The sequence below is a fragment of the Protomyctophum bolini genome (assembly GCF_963924005.1).
Source record: "Protomyctophum bolini genome assembly, chromosome: 3".
Classification (NCBI taxonomy): Eukaryota; Metazoa; Chordata; class Actinopteri; order Myctophiformes; family Myctophidae; genus Protomyctophum; species Protomyctophum bolini.
The window spans coordinates 38,180,501-38,203,331 of record NC_137864.1 but is presented as its reverse complement, the minus strand read 5'-3'; the positions used below and the strand labels follow the sequence as shown (position 1 = coordinate 38,203,331).

General features: G+C 43.0%; 1 protein-coding gene across 1 annotated transcript in view; it reads right to left on the bottom strand.

Annotated features, from left to right (window-relative positions):
- Positions 1–22,831, bottom strand: part of LOC308312408 (glycine receptor subunit alphaZ1-like) — a gene marked incomplete at both ends in the record, with an annotated part of 41,103 nt that overhangs the window by 15,403 nt on the left and 2,869 nt on the right. Inside the window, 5 exons of the mRNA XM_080759014.1 lie at positions 7,944–8,081; positions 10,234–10,316; positions 10,508–10,731; positions 15,700–15,767; positions 18,137–18,267. Of these exons, the coding sequence (XP_080615140.1) occupies positions 7,944–8,081; positions 10,234–10,316; positions 10,508–10,731; positions 15,700–15,767; positions 18,137–18,267 (644 nt within the window). The remainder of the gene's footprint in view (positions 1–7,943; positions 8,082–10,233; positions 10,317–10,507; positions 10,732–15,699; positions 15,768–18,136; positions 18,268–22,831) is intronic.

The following is a 22,831-nucleotide window of genomic DNA, read 5'->3' as shown; positions in this document are numbered from 1 at the left end:
CAAACAGTGCTTTAAATTCTTTTTGCGTTTATGAGGTGCCTAGACCCACGTCTAATCGTTATGCGCAGGTCAAGGGGCTTAATAGCAAATTGCGCAAAGCGAAAATAATTAACATATGGACACTCCCACAATGCTAAAATATTCAGCAACGTCGTATTCCATATGTGTGTGCGTTCAACACGGGACGATAAGGCTTTCATAATACGATTGTGCGCAGAGCGAGGCCAATTTATGTATTACCACATGGTAAAACGCACCTTCAAAATCCAGCCCAAGATGTGACATTCTGTACAATAGTAGTATAATCTTACTTTACATTTTGAACAGAGTAGGCTATTTCTACATTGCAGTATTGATTATTGATTGATTATTTAAGTAAACATCTGAGTACTTTTTCCACCACTGGTGGTGATGAAGTAGGACATTAATTTATGGGGGAAAACATCAAAAGAAAATTAAATCTGGAGATATGAGGTTTCTGCCCGACAGCAACGACAATGTGAAGCAGTGAGCTGAAAGGCTTGATGTGATAATCATGTCCATGTTGTAACAGGAGTTGTTGTGGTTCCATTAAAACTCTTCCTACATAACTTGGAGAGAGATAAAAAGAAACCCCCCAAAAAGTACGAAATGTAGAATTTCACTCAGCCAAACATAGGCATAGCTAGTGTGCTTTTAGTGTGTCTTTTACATGCTCATGTGTCTACAGTAGGTAGGCCAACAAATGCACTCATCGATGTCATTAACCAAACTCCGCTGTGTCATTTCAACTTTCTTTCAGAAAACTCTTAGTGAGAACAGTGGTTCCCAGAATAGCAGATGTAGGCTACAAGCTTGTATACATCAGCATTTTTAAGTGTTTAAAACATGTTTTAACACAGATGGAGGTTCGAGGCCAAATAGACGACATATAAACTTGGAACTATAAAGGCGTTTGTAGAATCAGCATCATGTTTAAAACGATGGAATTGCTGCCACTGCTATGAAAGACATATGACAAACTTTATAAAACTGTTATTTAACAAACTGTGAGTCATCATCTCTGACCGCATGCAAGATGAAACCTGACTAGTCAATTTGACAATTAAATTTGACTAGTCACATTTGATAAGTCAAATTGTTTGCGTGTGTGCATGTCAACCACAGTAAGGACAAGTGAGTCAGTGCTTGTGTGCATACGTGTGACAGAGGCTGAGTGCAGTAGAATATAACAGCAGTGACAACACATTAGTGTGTTGGGAGGAATGAATTGACATAACAACTACATTGGGGAGAGAAGTGGTAAGACATAATTGGCTACTGTAAATTGGAGTGAAAAAGTAGAGTAATTATTTTGCATTTGAGTACTACAAACAAACAAACAAACAAAAAAGGACATGTTTCTATGTTAGTCGCCCCCCTTCTCAAAATAGCACCCCCAGAAGCAAATATTTTGGTAAAAAAAATAAGTTTGCTTAAAAATATATATGTGCAAACTTTCACAATGAAAAATAAATAAATAAATAGCAGATCTACAATTTCATAGCAATACTGTATAATATGATGTGTACTGTAGCAAGTGGTTAAAATTGGTTGAAATTAATCGGTTAATTATGAAAAGCATTCCAAATTGGATGTTTTAACACCAAAAATGTTGCGTGTGTAGTTGTGTACATGTCTAGATGCAGACTGTTTACTGTTTACACATTACTGCCAAGGATTAATTAATTAATTCTTCCAAAACCGCCAGTGTTTTTCAGTGTTTTTATCCTATTGTGTCGACTCACGGGACCCGAGATGTGTCCTGAATGTAAGCAAAGGCTGTCTGTAGGGGAGGACTTTAATTACGGGCCTTTGGATATAGCTTGTTTTGACCAAAAACGCAATCTGGGAATAGAATCCGAGATAAATGTAATTTTCTACATCTGATAACGTTGAGGCAGATGGAGGCAGAGTTTACACTTCCGGTTCATTTCCGGTTGTATTAGTCTCCTAGCAACCTAGAGTAGTATCATTCATATACGTATAGGCGAGAATCACTGAAAACACGCAATTAGGACTTGGCCTACTTGGCTAGGTCATTTTGTGTTTGGTTGCGTCGAGTGTTGAAGCTGATCTACAAGCTTGTAGATGATAATGATAATGAATATTATTTAAATAGCACCTTTCAAAACATGGTTCCAAAGTGCTGCACAGAGCAATGTTAATGTTTTCAAACGTGACTTAAACAGAGGCACGGATGTCTTAGTTGCACCAGCATCTAATATGTTCCTGTTTCTTCATATTAGTAAGCGAAACAAGCAGCAGAGTTCTTTATCAACTGTAAGCGGGATATGCGAGATCTGCTATTTTCAGAGAGCAACAAAGTGTAAAATCAGGTATTACGACGCCATGCAGGGCTTAAATAAAAGGTGGAGCTTGCCAGAGCTGGACTGTGGAAGCTGCCGCTTGCGCTCTGGTACGTGCGTGCGTGCATACGTGCATGCGTGCACGTGCGTTTGTGCGTGCGTATATAGGATCCTATAGCTGCCAATCAAACAGCCAGGCACACAACGGGGGAAAGCACTGCAGCTAGTTAAGGTAACACCCACCAAAACCACAACAAACAGCAAAACATTAATGAATGAAACATGGAGGAAAGGGAGGGAACTACGATAGACTGTTGACTTTGTTAGGACCCAGGAGGATGCGTCTTTGCTTTGTTAGGACCCAGGAGGTTGTGTCTTTGCTTTGGAAAAGTTAACATTTCTTTAATTGATAGTGCACTTACAGTAGCTTGTTGCTGCTCTTGTGCCTGGAGACATGAGACTAACTTGTGATTGTACATAGTTGACTTGGCCACATTATTGTGTGCTCCTTACTCTGGGCCAGGGGAGGTGACCTCAAATAGGGCAAAAATATCTGCATTAAACCGCCAAAAAATGCTGAATACATGCACGCCAACGCGTATGTGCTCCAGCACCTATTGACTTACAAATTAAGCAATGGATGCCATCAAGGCCTGGCAAAATATTTTTTTGTCGACAAAACTAAATTAAAATATCTAAAACTAAAAACTAAAACTACATAAAAAGGTGCTGTCAAAATCAACACTGTCCTAGTAGGCTTTAGGCAGGTTTCTAAACTGCATGTCCACAGTCCACAATCTGAGACAGGTATAGCAGACCGGTATGGTGCCATCTTAAAATCAGTATTTGTGAGGACCAGTGATATGAATGATGATATGAATGATGCTAATGATATGATATGATAAGGTTGAACATGGCTGAAGTGTTCCTTTCAGTGTACTTACTTTTTTGCCCCCCCTGCAGTGTTTTTTTTTCTCTGAAATGTCATCCCTGTTTTGTGTCATCATGTCGCCTCCTCTCTCTCTCTCTCTCTCTCTCTCTCTCTCTCTCTCCCTCCCCCCGGTGGCACTTGGGGGCTTTCATTATGCAGTCGGATGTGGTATATGTGGTACTCTACTCTACTTAGCCTCTACAACATACACTTACAAGCACTGACTCACTTATCCTTACTTATCCTCGCTGTGTCCGACACACACACGCGCACACATACACACACACACACACACACACACACACACACACACACACACACACACACACACACACACAGACACACACAGACGCGTGCACACATACTTTATCAAACTTGCAGCTGTGGCCATCTCCATTATTCACAAGGTACGACGCCCTGCAAATGTCAACGCTCTGATTGCTGCTTATGTGCAAGCACTCACACATGCGCACACACACACACACACACACACACACACACTTGAGTGCACAAACACACAGGGGTTTGAATGGTGGTACGTAGAGTAACTGATAGCTACAGATGGCCTTTAGTCCATGGTGGTGGGAGAAGTGCTCAACCACATAACAACCTGCCGGGTTGGACCCCTACCATTTTTACCAGTAAAAGAATGTTTAAAAATGTTTGTAAAATGTTGTATCGATTTGTGACCCATACAAATTCATCCGTGACCCACAAATGTTGACCCATGAGCCCAGCCCAGGTACTTGAAGTCCTTCAGCACAGTTCCTCCTGTTTGTTGTCAGAGGTGGATGATCCGGTGAGATGTTATAGGTGATAACCTCAGTTTTCTTGGTATTTAACCTGAGGCCCACCTTGGCACACTCGGACTCCACTCTGGTCAGGAGTTACTGTGCTTGCTGCACGTTGTCAGAGAGTAGGCTGATGCCGTCCGCACAGCCACGCACAGCTTTGCTGTAATGTTAACATCATGTATGCTGATGCCATGACGGTGAGCGGCCGGATTGAGAACAATGTCTGGCTACACATAAGTGGTGACGTCACGTTGCAGTGGAGAGGGTCAGCAATTTAAAGTTCCTCGGTGTACACATCGAGGAGGAGCTCAAGTGGGACACACACACACCATGCAAGTGAGGAAAAAGGCTCAGTAGCAACTGTACAGGTTCCATCAAAGCTCACCGTATCAACGACACCACCCCAGTCAAAGCTCACTGTATCAACGACACCACCCCAGTCAAAGCTCACTGTATCAAGGACACCACCCCAGCCTCAAAGCTCACCGTATCAAGGACACCACCCCAGTCAAAGCTCACCGTATCAAGGACACCACCCCAGCCACAGCTCACCGTATCAAGGACACCACCCCAGCCTCAAAGCTCACCGTATCAACGACACCACCCCAGTCAAAGCTCACTGTATCAACGACACCACCCCAGCCTCAAAGCTCACCGTATCAACGACACCACCCCAGCCTCAAAGCTCACCGTATCAACGACACCACCCCAGCCTCAAAGCTCACTGTATCAACGACACCACCCCAGCCTCAAAGCTCACTGTATCAACGACACCACCCCAGCCTCAAAGCTCACTGTATCAACGACACCACCCCAGCCTCAAAGCTCACTGTATCAACGACACCACCCCAGCCTCAAAGCTCACTGTATCAACGACACCACCCCAGCCTCAAAGCTCACTGTATCAACGACACCACCCCAGTCAAAGCTCACCGTATCAAGGACACCACCCCAGTCAAAGCTCACCGTATCAAGGACACCACCCCAGTCAAAGCTCACCGTATCAAGGACACCACCCCAGTCAAAGCTCACTGTATCAAGGACACCACCCCAGTCAAAGCTCACTGTATCAAGGACACCACCCCAGTCAAAGCTCACCGTATCAACGACACCACCCCAGTCAAAGCTCACCGTATATCAAGGACACCACCCCAGCCTCAAAGCTCACCGTATCAACGACACCACCCCAGTCAAAGCTCACTGTATCAACGACACCACCCCAGTCAAAGCTCACCGTATCAACGACACCACCCCAGTCAAAGCTCACTGTATCAACGACACCACCCCAGTTACAGCTCACTGTATCAACGACACCACCCCAGTCAAAGCTCACCGTATCAACGACACCACCCCAGTCAAAGCTCACTGTATCAACGACACCACCCCAGTCAAAGCTCACTGTATCAACGACACCACCCCAGTTACAGCTCACTGTATCAACGACACCACCCCAGTCAAAGCTCACCGTATCAACGACACCACCCCAGTCAAAGCTCACCGTATCAACGACACCACCCCAGTCAAAGCTCACTGTATCAACGACACCACCCCAGTCAAAGCTCACTGTATCAACGACACCACCCCAGTCAAAGCTCACTGTATCAACGACACCACCCCAGCCACAGCTCACCGTATCAAGGACACCACCCCAGTCAAAGCTCACCATGGACAATCGGTTCATACTGTACTACGACCACAACCAGGCAAAGCGCTCTCCTGGGCTCTCTATGAGACCCCTGTTACTGAACATCACAATATAGAGCTATATTTAACACTGTTACTGAACATCACAATATAGAGCTATATTTAACACTGTTAATGAACATCACAATATAGAGCTATATTTAACACTGTTACTGAACGAACAAACACTATAGCAATGACTGCCATCAAAATATAGAGCTTTAACACTGTTACTGAACAAACACTCTATAGCAATGACTGCCATCAAAATAGAGCTATTTAACACTGATACTGAACAAACACATAGCAATGACTGCTATCACAATATAAAGCTATTTGACACTGTTACTGAACAAACACACTACAACAATGATTACTATCAGCAAATTAAACATCTACTGATGCACAAACTTGGACACATAATCAGTGTTGTAACCTGGAATCGTTGGGTGTTTCTGGACACCCAACAGACATCCTCTTCCCGGCGACCCGGCCAAGACTGATCAGACACCCCACTGTCTCTTGTGAGACTGAGACACAATCAATAGGGAAGATGGCTTATGAGATGTTGGCGACGCTAAGAGGCTCCAGGCACTGTGGGTGTCTGGGCCTGGCTCCTGCTTCGTCAGACCACAAGTACAGAATCCTTCGGTGCATTGCGTCGTAGTTGCAGCTGAACAGCACACATTTCAGCCTTGGCACAATATGAGGATGACTTTAAACCCTTCTTGCAGGTTTTACTGCAGTCTGTAGCTTCGGTTCCTCCTCACGGAGGAAGTGGTTTGGGCTGCCAACCCTCACCACCCCAGTCCCAGATTGCCGTCTCTCCGGCCGTCCTCTGTCTCTCCAGATCACAATAGAGCTCCAACAAAAAATAAATAAATAAATAAAAAGAAACCTATACCTGTATATAAACACTAGAGATGTCCCGATACTGTATCGGTATCGGCCCTTATTTTTTATATCAGGTCATATCGGTATCTGCGAATATGCCAGTCTAACCACCGTCCTGACACAGGGGTAAGGGTTTGACACAATGGCAGGTAAATATAATGTTGGGGCATGTGGAGTTAGCTTTGGAGTTGCCCAAACTGTGCACATTTGAGAGAGGAGTTTGCTATAAACACAACACGAGATCACAACACTGGTATCGGTATTCAGTATTGGTATCGGCTAACAGAAATGGTGGTATCTGAATCGGATCGGGAACGAAAAAAGTGTATCAGGACGTCCCCAATAAACACGTATCCCTTTTATCCCTGTATATAAACACATGCATCCCTTTTAATCAAATTGATCACTGATGCTTTACAATCCTTTTCTTTCAGTGTGAGTGTGTGTATAGTGAACGTGGCTCATTCCTCTGACAATAATGCTTCTTGTCTGGCGCGATGAATAGAAAATGTTGCTGTGGCCATTAGACAGTGTTGTATATTCTCCCTGTACGGCTGTAAAATACGGTTTAAATATTCTGTGTGTAATGCTGTACGGCCAGCCTAAAGGGCTCTGTGATGGCTTTAGTGTTCGGCACGCATGAGAAAGCCATGCACCGGTAACTTATAAAGCATTTAGTGGTGTGCACTGGGGTGTAAAGTACTCACACTGACGATACTGATGCTACTCAAAACCCAATGCACCGCGTACATAAAACCACACCTAAAACTCTCTTGCACACGCCCATGTGTACGCACATGTGCACACAAACTGCACATGTGCACACACACACACACACACACGTACGCACACACACACACGTCAATCGAGCAACCCACATAATTGTCCCCCAAAGGTGAAAGGAAACATTTCGTGTCTCATCCATGTGTCACTTATAAGCCTTTTTTTACTCAATGCACTGCTCAGTCAGTCAACCTGAAATCAACCAAAAACAAATGCTCTATTAATTTAAAAAAAGCAGAGATTTCTGCATGGTAAAGCATATCCTGTGTGTGTGTGTGTGTGTGTGTGTGTGTGTGTGTGTGTGTGTGTGTGTGTGTGTGTGTGTGTGTGTGTGTGTGTGTGTGTGTGTGTGTGTGTGTGTGTGTGTGTGTGTGTGTGTGTGTGTGTGTGTGTGTGTGTGTGTGTGTGTGTGTGTGTGTGTGTGTGTGTGTGTGTGTGTGTGTGTGTGTGTGTGTGTGTGTGTGTGTGTGTGTGTGTGTGTGTGTGTGTGTGTGTGTGTGTGTGTGTGTGTGTGTGTGTGTGTGCCCGTACCTGTGTTGTAATGTTTGGTACAGTATCTCATATCTAATTCGTCCTTTAGGAGGAATTGGGGGAGGGTCAGCCCCTCGGCCACTTGGACTGGTCCATTCTCCTGCCACTCAAAGATCAGGTCATTCATGGTGTAACCAACTGCACAAAAAAAAGAAGAAAACATGACATTTAGCTACTGCAGTGATTCTCTCTTTTTTTCTTTCTTCTTTTTGGGGAATTCAATGTGAGGGTACAAAGGTGCAGGTTTAGATATGTATATCCCTCTTTTTTACAGATTTACTACAGATTCAAGTACACAGTTGGTCGTTACTTAGATTAACTTTGTTTTGTTTTAACTTTGTATGGTCCCGTTAATATTTTTTAAATTATGCATCAGGCTATTTGGTAGGCTATTATCTCTTGTTTCCTGTGTTCTGAGGTGGAGAGTTATGAGAGGTGGAGAACTGAGGCCTGTTTGACAGACACCTGGCTGTGACAGATTATAGGCCTATCTCACAGCCATTCCCGCCCCCTTTCCACGCGCCCTTTCCAGACCTAGTGGTGTTGACGTGACGTCACTCCATAGACATTACATGTTAAAAGACCTTCATTCAGAAGCCATAAACAACGCTTTTTCTGAAGGTAAACTTTATTCGTTTAAGCTGTCTTACCATCTTGTTTTCTTCATAATAATATTGGTCTTTTACATTTTAACATTTGGAAACGGCCTTACATGGTGCAGAGAAAGCAGGTAGGGATGTAGCTCTGGTCCATGAGTAAAGCTATGGTTTAGTTATTTGAGAGCTTTTGGAAGAGACTCATTTAGTAACCTGCCTCAGTCTGCAAGTCTTGAGAAGTACAGTTCTTTATTTGTGCTTTTGATTTCTGTTAGATTTGTGTTTCTAGTTGGGTTTTGTTAGGTAGCTGTGTGTGTTTACTGTTTATTGTATATTTTTGCCATTATTACACATTTGGTCTGTAAATAAATACAGTACATTCAGTTTTATTCCAATTGTCTTTTTGCATTTTATGGTGCCCCATAACCCTAGACTAGGGGGCGTAACAACCTAATAGGAAAATAAATGAGAAAGACAGGGAATAAAAGTAAAGGAAATATGCCAGATGGTGTGTGTGTGTGTGTGTGTGTGTGTGTGTGTGTGTGTGTGTGTGTGTGTGTGTGTGTGTGTGTGTGTGTGTGTGTGTGTGTGTGTGTGTGTGTGTGTGTGTGTGTGTGTGTGTGTGTGTGTGTGTGTGTGTGTGTGTGTGTGTGTGTGTGTGTGTGTGTGTTGCCCCCTCAGGGCCAGGCTACACTCTTGCATAGCACAATGGATGCATTAGTCATGACCCCTCAACAGTAATTAGCAAGATGCCGTGTCTTGAAATAGATCAAGTTATTTCCGGGTTTGCTCGTCGTGTCAAAGCACATGTAGCAATGTTGATCTCTGCCTTCACTATATAAGTTTTATAGTTTACTTGAGTATGCATTTTTCTGGATCCCTATATGACTTTCAGTATACATTGCAAAGAGATCAGTTAGAAGGTCCGGTGTTCGATTCCCGCTGTGGGTGCTGGGTCATCAGTGCTCATATACCTGAGGTGGGTTTGGCAAAAGGGTCTTTCTGTGTGGAGGTTGTATGTTCTCCCCGTGTCCCCTAGGGTAGGTATACATTCACAAAAAACAAGCAGTGATCCTGGTCTCTACACTGCCTCCCCCTAGTTAGCCAGGGTGCCTGATGGAGGGGAAAGGAACTGGTTGGAATAATGTGTTCCTTCCACGCGCTACATCCAACCGGGGAAACTCCCCCATGGCAGGTGACCAGAAGCTCCCTGCTCACTCCTCATGCATTGAAGCATGAGCTAACTTTGTGGCTCCCCCCCCCAGGTCGGCAGAGGGAGAGTATGCACCAGGGATTACAGCTTAGGCAAATGGGTTACAAAATCGTGGGATAAAAATGTAGGGAAAAATCAAAGACATTTTTAATTTATTTTGACTCTGAAAAAGTACATTATGAATTAACCATTTGAGCCATATTTCAAATACTCCCATATTAAAATTGCCTAGCGGGTGGCTGGACGCATACATGTGGACCTGCGAGGCGCACCGTTGCTCAAATCCACATCAAACATAGCACCAACACTGGGCAGGGGTCTGCCATCAGAATACTCACACCATGGACCACGTGTGGACCCCAGCGGCCACAGGCACAATCCAATCCTTACCACACCTAGCACAAATGCTGTTCAGGTGTCTCTGTGCGTGTGTGTGTGTGCATGCGTGTGTGTGTGTGTGTGTGCGTGCGTGCGTACTTACAGCTCTCCAGTTGCATAATGCAGGTCTGTACATCCATGGGAAAGTTCTTGAGATCCATGGGACACGACAGAGTCAGTGTTAGTCTGACAGACAGACAGACAGACAGGAAGCGAGAACAAGGAAGAATGAGGCTGAGCCAATGATCGAGTGACAGAGAGACATAATGGAGTGATGAAGTATCCCAAAATACAAACAAAGTGTGGATACAAAAAAATATATATAATTTAAGCACAATACTAATTTAACCCAACACTGTACTGCTCCAAAATCTCACCTGATGGAGTACAGAACATTTCCGTTCTTGAATATCCGGAGCAGCTTGTTGTCCGTGGTGACCTCGTGGAAGTGGGCTCCCTTCTCGTTGGCGAAGAACAGGTCGGGCTTCCAGATGGAGTCCAGCATGGACGGGTCCAGGTCCAGAGAGTCGTCCGGGTACTCCGTGTAGGCCAACCGAGGGTCGTTCCACTGCTGGCGGAGGAAGATGTTAACACGGTAGTCCTGGGGAGAGAGAGGGAGAGAATCAAGAATAGGCCTAATCACAATTATTTGAGGTAATCGCAATTATTTTTTGCATAATATTTAAGTTATTTGTTTTTCAGACGGGGTCAGCAGCCAAATACAATTTGGGGGTCCTTGGCACGAAAACGTTTGAGAGATTTAGAGGACTGATTCAGAAGCCGTTTAGAATCGTCCTCTGGTCTAAGTGGGTTAAGTAAAGTGAAAGAAACAGAGGAGGACAGTTATTGAGTTTGCAGTGAATGGAATGCAGTTGATGATGTCACTTCTTCTCAGCTGCATGGTTGTGTTGTCAGATGTGAGAGGGGAAGCCAGATGGTCTGAGAGGAAGGGTGCTAATCCTGATGTGACATACCGTATGGACTCTTATAGTCTCTCTCTCTCTCTCTCTCTCTCTCTTTCACCTTTCATCCTCTCTCTGTCTCTCACGCTCTATTTGTCCTTGTTCTCTATGCGTTTCATCAGCCCCTCCTCTCCAACACACAACCTAGACCAGACCTACATACAGCAGGCTGAGATGGATGCATCAGTCTGGGCCTGAGGGGGCTTTGGCAAACTGGGGAAGTGCTTCCATCCCTATATGTTCCACAGGTAGGTTCACTTATACCTTAGGGTTAGGGTTAGGGTTTCTGGGTGTTGTTGTAGTTGATGTAGTCGACTATCAGGTTTAGTTGCAGTGTTGAGAAGAAGTAGGTCTGCACACCACTGAGGCCTTTGCTAGGTCCCTGGCAAAAATATTTTTGTTATAATTATAATAACTAGGCCGGCTGTAGATCACTGAGTCGAGTAACAATGGCGATCCAGTACAGAATATAGAAGATTGTGAAATTGTCAAATATTTGTGCCGTACATTAACTTGAAGAATGCTGGGCGTTGAAAGAAAGCAGCTTTATAAAGGTGAGTTCAGGTGGGATTTAAAACGGGGCAGAGATTCAGCAAGCCTTATCTCCTCGGGCAAGGCATTCCAAAGTATCAGGGCTCTAAGTGGCACTTAAGCATTCAGCAGTGCTTTGTCCGAAGCTCTAAGTTTTGCGGGGTGGCATGTGAGGGTCAAGTAAATCCAAAATGTAGGAAGATGCGAGAACAGATGTGGTAACATTTTAAACTCAATTAAAAAAGAAATGGGCAACCAGTGCGAGGAAGCTAGAATGGGTGTTGTTTAATGTGATATAGGGTTCTGCAACCAAAATGCATAACTATCATAAAAGACAATTCAATACCCGACCTGGCAGTCTGTGCCTGTGCTGGACTGATGTGCAGAACGCATAAGCTATCAGCTGATAGAAATGTGTGTGCTCTGTACTCAGAACGAGTCATACAGTACATGCAACCGACGTATTGAGACGTGATGGTGGGTGACAGGTTGAGAGTAGGTTGTCAGAACAAAACAAAAACAGCTGTCCTGACATCTGCTCACCTCACATCTGGAGCACGCGTCTCTCTGCCTCTGTTTGACTCATGTCTCTTTTGGCTCCGTTTGAAGAGCTGAGCAGACTGCTGTTGAGCTCATTTCATGGTGTTGTTCATGGGCTTGTCTCCATCAGTGTTTAATTTGGCGACTAAAACTATGACAAAAAGCGTCTGTCGACTACCTTTATTCACGGTCGAATAGTAAATAAAAAATGAAATGAAATTTAAGCTATGATGACTAAAACTAAGACTAAATATATACTGACAATTTTGTCAACAAATAAAAACTAGACAAAAATGTTAGGGAGGGATGGAGAAGAGATCTAGTGGAACTAAAAGACAAGTCACTGTATGTTTGGTTGCATGCTAAAAAATAGCAAAATATAGACTATTCGGTTATTTTCAGCATGCAACTGCTGTCAAAATCAACACTATAATTTCCATATTTTACGCTACGTCTGGGTTTCTAACCTCATTCGGGTTACAGTTGTGTGTGTATGTAATACACTCCCTCTGCAAACCTGGTGAGAGCAACGTCCTGACCTCATGCTTCCTTCAATGTAAGAGGAGTCCAAGCCGCTTCACCTGACAGGGGACTGGGGGGTTACCCCAGTAGCGTGTGGAGGGAACACGTTATTCCAACTAGTTCCTTTCCCTCTCCATCAGGCACCCCAGTTGGTCAGGGGGAGGCAGTATAGAGACCAGGATTACTGTATGTTTTTGTGAGGGACAACATGGGGAGAACATACAAACTCCACACAGAAAGGCCCTTTTGCCAAATCCACCTATAGGGTAAGCCGAGGAGAGAACACACTCCCAGCACCCACAGCATCCCTAGTGGGAATCCAACCCACCTTCTTGCTGTGAGGCGACAGCGCTACTGATTGCACCACTGTGCCCCCACAGTCTTCGCGACACTGATTCCGATATAACTTGTGCATTGGTCGATACTACTACTACTCGCCTGCAATTGGTCCAGAATGCGGCGGCTAGGCTTATTACTGGCACCAGGAAATTTGACCACATAACACCTGTGTTGGCTGAACTCCACTCGTTGCCAGTCTCTTTCAGGATCGATTTTAAGATTTTATTATTAACTTTTAAAGCTCTTAATGGTCTTGCTCCCAACTATTTATATACAATGGTTGAATACTATACCTTAGAATTAGATCATCTGGTCTGGGTCTACTAAAGGAGAGTCACATCCCCCTCTACCTATACCAGAGGAATTGAGGCTAACCAGATCCTTAACGAGTTTTATATCTCTCTTAAAAACACAATAGGTTGGCCTTTTTACCTCCTTAAGTCATTTCCTGTATTATTGCTTATTTGTTTTTTCTATTGATCATTATTATTATTTTGTTATTACATTATTGTTGTATTCTGATGTGTTATATTGCTTTGAATTGTTCAAGCACTTACTTGTAACTTGGTTTAAAAAAGAGCTATATAAATAAAGTTTTATTAATGATGCGTAGCCTGCAGAGTTAGTTCATGCAGACATACTCGAGGGGGTTCATGCCATGCTCAAAGGCGCATACTATACTCAAGGGGTTAACATGCTGCATTACTATGTGGGTGTATATAAGTGTGTGCAAGTCCCACACGTCATTCGCTGATGTGGCAGAACACCCGACCAACAGTACTGTAAATCCTTACTCTCTTTTAAAACAGTTGAGTTGAGTTGACTGGACTGTTGCCATACCCCTGAACAGTGTTTGTGTCAGGTTTGGAGCAGATTTGAGCAAGAGTGTGCCTGTAGGACCCCCGTAACATGGCCCCTGGGGAGCCACATATTTTGTAATAATAATCTAAATCTAAAATGTAACTACTGACAAAAACAGTTGTCATGGAGTAAAATGTATTTGCCTCTGAGAAGTAAATAATATAAAAATGGAATTACTCAAATAAAAAAAGTACTCCAGATGATTCTGTCTTAATTGTACTAGTCACAATGCTGTTCTACACTTTAAGTTCATGTAAATAAATTATAATAATAAAATATAACCTTCCTTTAATAGCTGGACCTGGTGTATTTACAGCCATCGTCCGTCCGTGGGGATAATATCAAATATGGATTTGGGACAAACACAAAATTGTACCCGCTGGGGAATGGTAGAGGATGCATGTTTTATCTCATTTATTCCACTTGGAAAATGTTAACTAAGCTTGCATGTCAGCGGGGTGTATCACTGGCAGTGACAAACTGCATTTGGGCTGCTCTGTATACTAGCCCTGCTACACAGCAGCTGACATTTGGGGCCTCAGGGTGGTGGTAAGTACCACCCCTCTTTTCTGTTCACTTATGTGCTTATTTTCTGTAACTCTAATAACATTTTTGGCAGATTAATCTGATTTCGGATCAACGCTGAGTCACAGTGCATCTCAATCCATGCCCGTCCATTTGATGTCTCTGACATGCACATCTCTGTCAGGAGGAAACCTCACAATAGCAATACTGTTACTGTTCACCATTCAAATTAAAGAAGCAGATCTCCAAGCTCGGCACCGCATTTTCAGTTTGTAGATCTGCTACTTTCGGTGCTTTTGTGTGACGCTGCAGTATGATCAAGTAATTGGTGTTTAATGTGGAGTTCAGGGGTTTCTGCCTGACAGCGACAATGTGTTTTCTTGTCTGCAACCATACATTCAGGGCCCTGAATTGAGCCACCCCTTACCCCCTTATCCATGAACTTATTGGCCATGTTTTACTATTTTGAAAAACACTTCTACAGAGCCAATCTACATGGACACGTTGTGAACTTGTAGATCAGCTATTTTAACTATTATGAAAGGGTTTTCAAAATAGTAAGAAATGGCAAATAGGTTTAAGGATAAGGTGTAAGGGGTGGTGCAAGATATAGCCATTAGGGTATTAACCACTTTCAACCTGTCTGTCATCCCTATTTCTGGGCATTATAAACAAACATGTCCAGGCTTCAGACGTGCCTCCTGCAGTCAAACATGTTGGTGGTCCGTGGCTCAAACAAATAATGGACCTTAATATGAAAAAGGTTGAAAACCACTGCACTACCACCTATTATTTGCTATTTTGGAAATGGGGCAATGTATTTCTTTCCACTCTCTATATACATTTATTTTCTTCTGAAGTGACGCTTCTTGCTTCTACTGCACACCAAACATGTCTGGCCCGGGGACAGGTGGGGATATTTGTACATGTCCTTCGGCTTCCTTCCTAAAATGTATTATTCATGGCCTGCTAGTATATGGTCATGTGAAATTCATACATTGAAGTTTCTGAGTGTTTTGAATTTCATCTGGGGAGATAGGCTATTTCTCATTAGGATTTGGTAAGGATTTCCTATCCTGCTCGTTCCTCATTCTTCAGATGTGATTGTGGTCTACAAGCTTGTAGATCGGCTATTTGCCTGCAAGGATATTTAATGTCGAACAGAAAAGACATTAGCCCTGAGGGACTCCCTGTCAACCACCAGGGTTCAAGTCGTTAACTGACATAACATTGTGCCACATAATGGAATGACTATTACATAACATTAGATAGTGATAGTATCTACATACCATGGTTGTCTCCGCTATGGACCCAAAGCTGTTGATGAAGATATTACAGGACACATTCACTGGAGGACCTGCCACACACACACACACACACACACACACACACACACACACACACACACACACACACACACACACACACACACACACACACAATAAATACACAATGATATTTAGAATATTGTAGGCAATTTAGGCATTTAGCAGATGCTCTTAATCCAGAGCAATTTACAGTAAGCAGGGTCAACACCAGGTGAGGTATAATACATCAAATCCATCTAAATAGTCATCTAGGAATGGATCATATAGGTAAACCAAGAACCTATAGTCTAAACAGTATGATATCAGAAAATCAATAATCTGTACCTTGAAACTATACACACTATAGGATGCCAGGTCAAGAAATGAACCTGGCATTTGTTGTCTGTAGACATAACATGTGATCTACTCGTAGATCTACCTGTTGGGCACCTGCCATAGAACTACGTTTAATAACATGCATCACACCGTCATGATTGGAATAAGTGGGATTTACCGTAACCACTAACTCACCAAGCAGAGTGCACTGACCGCGCATATCCTGCTGCTGTTTTGCTAAATAAATCAAGTCATGCGTCCTCCGTTCACTGTGGTCCGTGACACCACACTTATGAAAAATAGATATCAGGTTATTGTTAAATGAGGAGGTTGTGTAGAAAGATATAGGCTGTACTGTATTGGGTAATGTAGGTACTGTATAGTACCCAAGTTGGTAGAATTCACTTTCCATTCTCCAATGTCTCTCCATGTTGTGAAATTATTCCAGCACAGGCGGCGCTCCGAAAATCCTCTCGCATGTAAGCGCTCCTACTGTATGTCTTAACAGAGCCAGTAAAGCACTGTTTAAATGGCTGAATGATTAAGCATCTACCTAACTTGTTTTTAAATGCACAATTTGAATTCCTTGTAGCCTACTTTGAAGTATCCTACTGTACCAATTCCAATTTCATATGTCGATGTGCCTTTACAATGATTAAAAAAGAATTGTATAGGGCCTATGTATGTATTATTATTTTATTGCAACCATAGATCACAGATTACTATGAAAACCTGAAAAACCTGTCAGTCAATCACGCCTCCAATCACAGCACGCCACCATATATATGGTTGTCAATCGGTCACTCCTTGTGACACGCTCCATATACAGCCGTCTCCATGTATATGAAGATCACGACACTGACCTCATCAAACCCTGGATAGCCATACATGGAGAAGACTGGATCATCACCTAGATCTGCATATATGGAGCCAGCTAGCAACTCTACATCTGACCTCAAACCTCAAACCCTTAGATCTCCATATATGGAGCTGACCTGTTCTGACAAACGATATGTTGATCCCTCCCCACTTGTCCTTCCTCTTCGATGTCTCCCTTTTGACTTATACCTGTCCATTCAAACTCTAGACTGGTCTGCCGCAAAGTTATTAGTGCAGCTGCACATGGCAGCCGGTTCTCAACAGGCCCGTAAATTAAGGCCTGGTCCTACCTGTGCCCTCATCAAACCCTGTACACTGAAGACACTGCCCCCGCTGCCACCCTTAGATCTCCATATATGGAGCTGACCTGTTATGACATTCCATTATGTTGATCTGTGTCATGGGGCAGCCCATGCCCTATATATTATTGTACAAATGACATTGTTATTATTCCACACAATGATTGCAAGATGATTGTATTGACACTGAGGTTGCATTATTTGTCACCTGTCTCCCCTCTGCAGGGCTGGCACTGCTCTCTAGATTGGAGGGTGCCAAGTACTGTGGAGGAGGAGGGGTGTTTGTTCCTTTTATGTTGCATTTTTCATTGTATTATGTATGTTGTTTTAGTAAATGAAATGTGTGAAATGTAGTTGATTGTATATTCCTCTAAAAGATAGTAGTGTGAAAGAATACTGGTACGCTTTAGTTAGCCGTGTGGTGAGTTAATTATCACTTACTGATTAGAGGATGGTTTGCCCCACCTGTTTAAGAGCAGGATTGCTGCAGGTGGAGGCAGTTCAGTCTCACTTGAGGCTAGTTGTGAAAGAGCAACAGGTTAGAAGGCATTTAAGCCTGTAACAGTTACTGTTTGTTATTTTCTTAAGTGTTAATGTTGTTTCCTGTTTGTGGAACGTTATTTTGGCCACTAGTTATTATTTATTTTTGTATTTGCACTGTCTAAAGACACTTTTGGAGGTCAATAAAATGCCTGAAACGTGTTTGTGGACCTGTCTACTCCTTGGAGCCTCCGACCATCAGCTGGCATTATCACAATCTGACCTCATCAATCCCTGTACACTCAAGACACGCTCCATATATGGCAAGTACAGAATTAATTCCATATGTTGATCTGAGTTAGTTATGAGCTATTATGACATGCGCACACAAACACACACACACACACACACACACACACACACACCTTTAAAATCAGGTCTGATTCTGGCATCATATCCAGACGTTCTGCCCATCAGCTTGTCCAGGAAGTCAGATGGGGACCAGGGTACCTGGCGATTCCTGACCGCTAGGTCCAACTCCTTACCCAGTCCATTACTGTGAGAGAGAGGGAGGGAGAGAAAGAGGGAGAGAAAGAGGGAGAGAGGGGGAGAGGGAGAGGGAGAGGGAGAGAGAGAATAATTTGGGTCCCACGTACCTATTGTAGATTGTTGGTGTAGGAAGCCCTGCACTATATGTAAATTCAACTCTTACTGCTAGACTGGTTGTGTGCGTGTGTGCATGGTACTGTACGTATGTGTGTGTGTGTGTGTGTGTGTGCGACAGGCAGCTGATATGCTACATGCACTGATTAGCTCAGATGTGTGGTCACATTACTCTGTGTAATCCATTACTGGCCATCATTTTTATATTGAAAACAAACCGAGCTGCCCTTCTCTTAATTGCCATTCTTAGAGAGCAACATTGCGTTTTAATTAGTTGTAAGGTCCTGTATGGCAAGCCCCCTTTTTGTATTTATCCTCCTCTTTAAAATCTAAAACTACTGGATATCAAACATGCTTACAGACACACACTTATAACTCCTCTTATGAACTTTTATGATTTTTTTCAGGCCCAAATGGAACAAACTCCAGGACTAAAATATTGCAATAATTTAAGTATTCTGCAGGTAATGCAGGTGAAGGAGCCCATCGCAGCTCTGAGCGTGCACGTTGGGCTGTGGTGGAAAGTAACTAAGATTACTACATTTACTTAATACTTAAGTACAATTTTGAGGTATTTGTACTTTACTTGAGTATTTCCAATTTCCAATACTTTTACTTCTACCCCACTACATCTCAGAGCCACTTTTACTCCACTATTATTTTATTTTATTTTATTTTTCCAACTTAAGATTTATTCATTTTTCATGAACAGAAATAGACAGGGACATACAGAAAGCAAAAAGACAAACAATTGAACAGTATAAGCATCTATGTATCATAAACATGAGTATTTGTGTCAAGGATTCAAGGATCATATCCATTCGGAGAAAAATAACAAAAAACAAAGCAAAACAAAAGCCAATGATTCTGGTTCCTAGCTCACCTGTTGTTCAGTAGTATAATCAAACCATTTTACCCATTTGTTTTCAAAAGACTCTCTCTTCAATCTCAAATTAGCAGTCATTTATTTGAAAACTTTATAGTGACTTTGGACAATTGATTAGAAAACCAGTCAAACACTTCAACCCTATTAATTTGGCCATTTGAAAATAGGAGATCTACAAGCTCACAATGCATCACAATGCATCTATGGGGATGCATTTGTAAATGGTCTATTTTCAAAAGATTTTGCACACATTTTGAACTTGTGAAACTGGACATTCTGCAATATGAGTACATTTACTTTTAGTACTTTAAGTACATTTTGATGCAGGTACTTTTAGTACAAATCTACATTGCCGTATTTATACTTGTGAGTACTTTTTCCACCACTGGTGTTGGGTAAGCCAATAATTTGATGACCGGGTCATCAGTCAGGAGACTCTGTACAGTGGTTCCCAAAGTGGGGTCCGGGGTCCTTGAGGGAGTTCCAGGGGATCCCCAGCTAAATGATAGTTTGGAATCAAATGGACCCTTATGATTCTGTACAAATGGAACCAAATGGATCTAACGGGTCCATTTGGTTCCATTTGTACTCTCTCAGAGTTAAATTAACATTGATTTTACAATATAAATTGGAGTCTCAGAGATAGGAATGCCATTAAACGGGGGTTCGTTCGTAGCCTGTTGCATAGCGAACTGGGGGTCCTTGAAATGAAAATGGTTGAAGATCACTGCTAGAGCAGTAAAGATCTTCTTATGGAGGCCTTGGCATATATTTTCAAATGGGGTCTGCAGGCTAATAAGTGTCATTTTGACATGAAAAGGTTTGGGAACCACTGCTGTAGGAGACTCTTTGAGTCTTATACAAACTACTGACTCAGGAATGTGACAAAAACTAAAGGATTTCCATTAATGCAAGGCTTCATCAGGTGTGTAATTGATAGAAAATAAGTCATTTATTGGGTGAACTACTCCTCTAAAGACGGCCACAGTTCACTGGGACACGTTGTTTACTGTGTATAGATATACCCGGTAGTCATTTATTGGGTGAACTACTCCTCTAAAGCCGGCCACAGTTCACTGGGACACGTTGTTTACTGTGTATAGATATACCCCGTAGTCATTTATTGGGTGAACTACTCCTCTAAAGCCGGCCACAGTTCACTGGGACACGTTGTTTACTGTGTATAGATATACCCGGTAGTCATTTATTGGGTGAACTACTCCTCTAAAGCCGGCCAGGCTTCACTGGGACACGTTGTTTACCGTGTAGATCTGCTGTTTGTCGCACAACAGGGTTAAGTGAGACGGAAGCCTCACTTCCGTCTCGCTTAACCCTTAATTCCCATACTGTAGGCAGGGAATGTTTCACTGCCTCAATTGGCTACTGTTTGTGTGTGTGTTTGTGTGTGTGTGTGTGTGTGTGTGTGTGTGTGCGTGCGTGCGTGCACATGCACACATGCACACATACAGACACACGCACATGTCACACACACACACACACACACACACACACACACACACACACACACACACACACACACATGTGCAAGCAGTAGTCTTAATTCAGTCATAATGCTGTGTGTATCCTGAGGCGTATAAGTGCACAACCATAAACTCATCTGTTACATAAGAGACCGACCAAGGCTTGCCACTCACGCACAAACGTGCACGCACGCACACATGCGCGCGCACGCGCACGCACGCACACACACACACACACACACACACACACACACACACACACATGCACCTATTTACAGAGCTGCCAAGGCCTATACTGTCAAAAGATCATTCTACTGAAAGAGAACATATCTGAAAAGTGATACGAGAACACAGCGGGAAAAACACATGTGCATAAACTGTGGCGACAAGAAGATGGAGAACACAGATAGACGGATGGACGAACAGACAGACAGACAGACAGACAGACAGACAGACAGACAGACAGACAGACAGACAGACAGGACTTATTGAATCAATAAGGCAGCCTCAAACTTTTGTGGCTCAGGGCAACCCCTGTAAATTCAGTGTTCATCCACAGCACCCCCGAATTACCTTGTGACTTTATAGCACTTTAATATTCATGTCATATACGTAAATATGTAAATCTTTCCCCCTCAAGATACAGTATGTCACGAGGAAGACTAGAGAGCTTGTAGATCTGCTGTTTTTGGTGAAGAGATTTTGTGTAGATCAAAAAAGTACAGGTGTGTTTCACTAAGTAGGCCTATAGAGGCCTATAGTAAACATAATTGCCTAATACAAATATTGGGCGATTGGACAAATCCAATGCACGATTGCCGATATATTCGTCCCATCGCCCAAGCCTATTGTTAACCACGTAAACCCAGAGCTAGACCAGGGGGTCTTCAACAGGGAGTTACTCTAGTGGGGCCACCACGTCTTTGGCCTGCACCTTTACCACTTCCGTTCCACTTCCTATCAGACGGCTGTTTGTTTACATTCACCAATGTAGCGGCTCGCTAAATTTGCATTCCTATGATGAGCGGGGCGAGGGAGCACTTGCTCATCCTATAGGAACTCACATATCGCCTAGGGCTCTGCACCAATGTAATAAACTTTCACCTGACAGGAGAGAGTTTCCCCGGCCGGTTTTCTCTAGAGCCCGTTGCCGTGTGGCCTTTGGGTGATAAGCCAACCCTATAGCATCCCTATTCTGAGCCCAGGATCTGAGGGCTTGTAAATCGTCAGTTTTTGGCCAAAAAAAGGTTTGGTGTATAGAGGGAAAAGGTACAGAGGTCGTCAGGGTTCAATCTGCAACACAATTTGATACGAATGATGTCCTTCATATCTCTCTCTCTCTCTCTCTCTCTCTCTCTCTCTCTCTCTCTTTTAGATAAGAGGTCCTTGAAAACCCCTGTTCTAGACATAGTAAACTGGAACTAAGTTGTCTCAGCTTTTGTTTTTCTGTACACCAAATCTCTTTGCCAAAAATTGCCGATTTACAAGCTACAGACTGACTGACTGACTGACTGACTGACTGACTGACTGACTGACTTGACCCAGTGAGAAAGAAACCGCTGTAACCATTATTTTATACTTTGGTTATTTAAAAATAGCATACATAACATGTATAGCCTACAGATCAAATCTTTAAAATTAACGTTCTTAACTCAAAACATTGCTTCTGGGGGTCCCTGGAACAACATATTTTGAGATGGGGGTTGGCGTCAAATACATATAATTTTGGGGGTTCTTGACATGAAAATGTCAAAGACATTTTGTAGAATCTGCTTCGGGTCTGAATGGGTTAAGCGACCCTCCGTTCATCCATGACGTTATAAGAAGATTTACAGCAGCTTTTGGTCTTTTCACAGCTGTTTTTTCCAGCCCGTTGTATCCTTAAAGTTTGTACAGCCTGCTTGCTTTGACTTTCAAAACATATTATAATCCCATATTCTACATAATTCATGCTATACGTTACAGTTCAAAGAACGGGTAAAGCTTAGACAGGAAAAGCCTTTTTTTTCTCCTTTAATTTGTGTAAGTTGTGTAAGACGCAAGATGTAACTGATCACATGTAGGGCTTACCGCTATGTATTCTCGCGAGT